The 4,573-nt window shown below is 49.3% G+C and overlaps 1 protein-coding gene across 1 annotated transcript; it reads right to left on the bottom strand.

Annotated features, from left to right (window-relative positions):
• Positions 1-218: 218 nt before the first annotated feature.
• LOC119385054 (uncharacterized) lies at positions 219-4,360 on the bottom strand. The gene is made up of 2 exons (XM_037652614.2): positions 4,234-4,360; positions 219-1,231 (listed from the first exon to the last, which is right to left on the bottom strand). Exon 2 carries the CDS (start codon positions 1,216-1,218, stop codon positions 241-243), a length of 978 nt encoding a protein of 325 aa, XP_037508542.1. The 5' UTR covers positions 1,219-1,231; positions 4,234-4,360; the 3' UTR covers positions 219-240.
• Between the last annotated feature and the right edge of the window lie 213 nt (positions 4,361-4,573).

Raw genomic sequence — 4,573 nt, 5'->3', positions numbered from 1 at the left:
GAGACCGACATCGTTCCTTCGCCATCGGTAGACCGAGCAAAAGCTGGTGTTGCTGGTGACTGGGTGGTGTTGAAAACCATCGATCTAAATATGATAGTAACGACCTACTCCCAAGTGCTGCGTACAATCAGGAGGTGTCTTCACACCACGAGACTGTGGGGAATGGCATATCACAACTGTAGATATTGCTCTTTCGCAGTTGAAGCCACCATTCCTCATGCCACGGGAGGTGTATTGTGATTACTTAGGCATGCCAAAGTCTTGCGTCGCCTTGGCCAGCTTGCCGATAAGGTCATTGATGGCTGGCACGAGGTTGGGATTGACGGGCCGCTTAGCGTCTCCTTGAGCTCCGCCATTGAGAGACTTCGCCGATCTGTACTGGTTGGGATAGGCCGCGCCGTACGTCGTGCTGTATGGATAGGCCGCGTAGATCCCCGGATAGTTGAAGAAACCCAATCCGGACATCATCATGGCCGCCATGCCGCCGAGGAAGACTAGAGAACCCAACGCTGCACCACCAACGGCGAGCGCCTTCGAAACGGCGCGCACGTCCATCCTAAGGCTCCTGGAGAGCTCGTCGGCTACCCTGTTTGTCGCTGCAGCGATGTCGCTAACGTTGACGTTGCCGAAAGACATGGGCAGGGCGTTAGCGCCTCCGAGTCCCACGAGAGAACTCAGGATACTTCTCGCGTCGGGTAGTCCCTGCGACGCACCCTTTGGTAGGCCGTTGAAGCCTCCGGGGAACGGGACATGGTGTATGGGTGGGAGACCGTTGATACTGGCGGCTGCCCGGTCTCCAGGACCTCCGGGGAAGGACTGAAACGTAATGGCTTTGCCCTCACGAGGAACGAAGGTGATTGGCTCCTCGCTTCGGCTGCCGCCGCTCGGGAATGAGACGCTCGGGCCAGTTCCTCCGCTGTTGGTACCTGACGCAGACGAGGTGCCGGTTTTTGAGGCCTTCGAGTCCGGAAAGTTGACTGTGGAGCCCGAACTCATGGAAGGTGCAGGCTCGTGGTCAGCGTACATCTCTTCTTCCTCGGAGAAGCGAGACAGCGTCGCTCCAGACACGACGTCTCGCCTCGGACCGGAGGACGAAGATGAAGGGAAGACGGTTTTGGAACCGCTGTTGGTGCCCGGGAAGGTCGTCAGGACCCCGACTGCCAGCTGGAGAAAAGCGCATAGGGCGAGGCCCGCTACTGCAGAGTCTGGGGACTTCATTTTTCCTGAGGTTCTGTAAGTGAAAGAAGAGAAACAAGGGCGATGAAGCTTTCCATTCTTACAACAGGAATTGAGAAAGCATCGGTATATAAACATCGGCGTAATGGATTCCGCCATTTAACTTATAAGCAGCTCTTAATGAATTCACAGCTTTACAGTTACCCATGCTGACTCACTCTACTGAATCAACTCAATCGAGCATTACAGGTTTAAAGGAGCACATCGCCGTGCCAGGGAATGGGTGTACCAGCAACCACATGCGGGAAATTACCGTGTTTCTTATTCAGTGAAATTCCCTGAGTTTAGAACTAACCTTCTCTAACTAGACCACGTCCTCACAACGCCAACTGCATGGTTGAGAAGCAGATGTGTAATTATGCACTTGTGATTAAAACGGGTCCTATTCCGTTGACAGAATTTCCCTCCCATTCTTCAGTCTACCCGGATTTCTTGTTCTCGGTGGACTCATCAGCAGTGTCTAAATTCCCTGCGTCCATCACCCCCATAACGTTCAATTGAGCGCTGAGCTCCGACAGGCATGGAGCACATTCTGTAACGCTTTAGACAGTGTAGTCTTCTTCCAAACAAAGATGTGTCTTTGCCGCCTCAACTATTGTGACCACAATCACCCGTAACGTGACGTTCATATGTAGTGTCCACAGGCCCTCGAGCACCAATAAACATATTAACATTAAGTAGCGTGCAAAAAGAAGCTCTGCGAAGGTCGCTGCTTAAGAACTGCAATAGTTCGAGTGCAATCGACCATAAGCACAATTAACTCTGAACGAGTCATAGAATTCTGCGTGTTTACTGAAACGGTGTTACGTCTATGTGTACGTTACTGTTCTAAATCCATTTTATTAAAACCCGATCCATGTATGCTTTAGCGCACCAGAGCATCTTGTGCAAACTTTTAATTTAAGGTCTGTATTTTTTTGCTCGAAGTGTGTGCTCTTGTTGTTGTGGAACTGCTCTTACAGGTGACCCAATCCATATCAGGGTGTCTTAGCGCCTCCTATTTTCTTTTTAAGATTTATTTTCAGACGAAATAGTTTTAGGAGTGGAAGTATAAATTTGAGCTTGTACACGAAAATATTTACCTGAAGATAAGTGCTGCGATTCACTTTAGATAAACTGATAATTCTCATCGCTGCTTATTAGGTAGATATAAACCTATGAGTAAGCACTAAGGAAAGCCCCACTGGCCTGTATATTATTGTAAGTCTTGCTGTTTATGCAGTCAGAAAACGTGAACCACGCGATAGTTCCTTTCACATCCACTTGTCGGCCACAATGTTTAAGAAACAATTAGATAAGAAACTCTCACACTCTACTTTCAGTCCTTGAAAACTAGTTTAACTAAAGGCCTTTTCTGCACGAAGGTTTCTTATTTCCATCAAGCACAGTGAGATCAATCTCAGGTTTTAACACCATCAAACCTTCTGACTACAAGTACTGACACATTTAATGTTTTTCTTATAATCAAAAGTAACTCTTAATAAAATGTTACCCAAATCCTCTTCAAACTTCAAATGTGCGGAAATCGTCATAATTGCAGATTTCTGCTCGAGCCGGGGCTTTGTCGAATTCTATATTGATGATTGTAGTCTTGAAGTCACAAATTGTGACCAATATTTAGGCTGTAAAGCCTATTCAGCTTGATTTCATTTCTAGAAACCTTAGTTACGTAAGAGCGCACAACCTCGGCCTGGAGAGGTGACCACCTCTTGTTTGGTGAAGATGCAGATGCAATGAGTTTCGGGCCTCGGACAATTTGAACTTGTGGGAGACTACAGCAACCCGTCATGTGGTCTAGTGGTTATAGTGCTCGACTGCTGACCCGAAGGTCGCGGTGGCCTCATTTTAGATGGAGGCGAAAATGATTGAGGCCCGTGTACTCAGATTTAAGCTCACTGTAAAAACCCCAGGTGGTCGAAAGTTCCGGATCCCTCGACTACGGCGTCCCTCATAATCATATCGCGGTTTTCGGACGTTAAACCCCAACACTTATCAAACAACAGCAACACGTCCCTTGAAACATGAACGAAAATGAAGGGCGTTTCAGATACGCCAAGTGGATCATCCTACCACTTTCCTTCCCCTGAATATACATCAAGGTATGGTTGAAGCTTCACTCATCCATGTATATTACAATCGCGGTCAACTTGGCGACATGAATCGTGGTACACCCCTCGGTATACTGCAGGTGCGCTAAGCCCTGGCCATGAAGAAGTGTAATTCTGGAGCGGCCGGACTTTTTCGTCGTAGCTAGAGCCATACACTACAAACAGAATACTACAGCATCTTTTCATTAGGTCATCGCCAACAGTTGGTTGGTGTGTTTAACGTCCCAAATGACTCAGGCTGAGAGAGATGGCATAGTGGAGCGCTCCGGATAATTTCGACGACCGGGGATTCGTTAACGTGCATTGATGTCGCCGCCGTACACTGTCTTCCAGCATTTCGTCTCCATCTAATTAGTGCGACTGCCGCAGCCGGGATCATACCATAGTCTTTCGGGTCAGCAGCCCAGTAACTTAACCACTGCGTCACCGCAGCAATTCATCGCTAACGAGGCGGACTTGAGCATGCTTTTACAGCTATACTCCTACACCAAACTGAAGCCCCTGCTAAATTACAGGAAAACTCGCTTCACCTGATCCTAATTCCTAAGGTAGAATGATGAAGTCGATACCTCCTCCTGTACACCGTATCCGCCGTAGCGATTGCAGTAACACAGTAATAAAAATAATTGCTGGGGCTTGGACGACCTGGGTTTCTTTAACGTGCACCCAAATCTAAGTGCTCGGGCCTCTAGCATTGTCGCCTCCATAGAAACGCAAACGCCGCGGCCGGGATCGAACCCGCTACCTTCAGGTCAGCAGCCGCACCGTAACCACTCTACCGCCGTGCCGGCCCAGTAGTATAGTGGACTTCACCGGGAGTTAAAGCGGACAAAAGACCAGCTCCGTAGGAAATGACGAACGTCGAGGGCGCGCACAGGCAGGTACTCACTCGTCCCGGTTGTCGAGTGAAGCACAAAACGTAGACGGACGAGCAAGTCGAGAAAACCGTTCTTCGAGGTTTCGCTAAGGCAATGCCGTCGTAGTAGACCTCACCGCAGTAAAGACGTTCACACTCCTTTTCGTGCCAAGACGTGGCGCCCCATTCACTTTTATATCCCGCCGTGTCCAAAACACGCTCCAGTGGTGGCGAGGGGAGCAGGCGGGGCGACGGCAAGGGAAAGGATAACGGGCTAAATGAAAACTAAGGCAGCCAACTCACTCGTGCGCCCCCGTCGCACTTGACCAAAAGGACCCGCGGAATACACCGGGAAGAGAGAGGGGGACCCCGT

This window comes from Rhipicephalus sanguineus, chromosome 3 (genome assembly GCF_013339695.2).
Source record: "Rhipicephalus sanguineus isolate Rsan-2018 chromosome 3, BIME_Rsan_1.4, whole genome shotgun sequence".
NCBI classification, from domain to species: Eukaryota; Metazoa; Arthropoda; class Arachnida; order Ixodida; family Ixodidae; genus Rhipicephalus; species Rhipicephalus sanguineus.
This window is presented reverse-complemented; position numbering and strand designations above follow the sequence as displayed.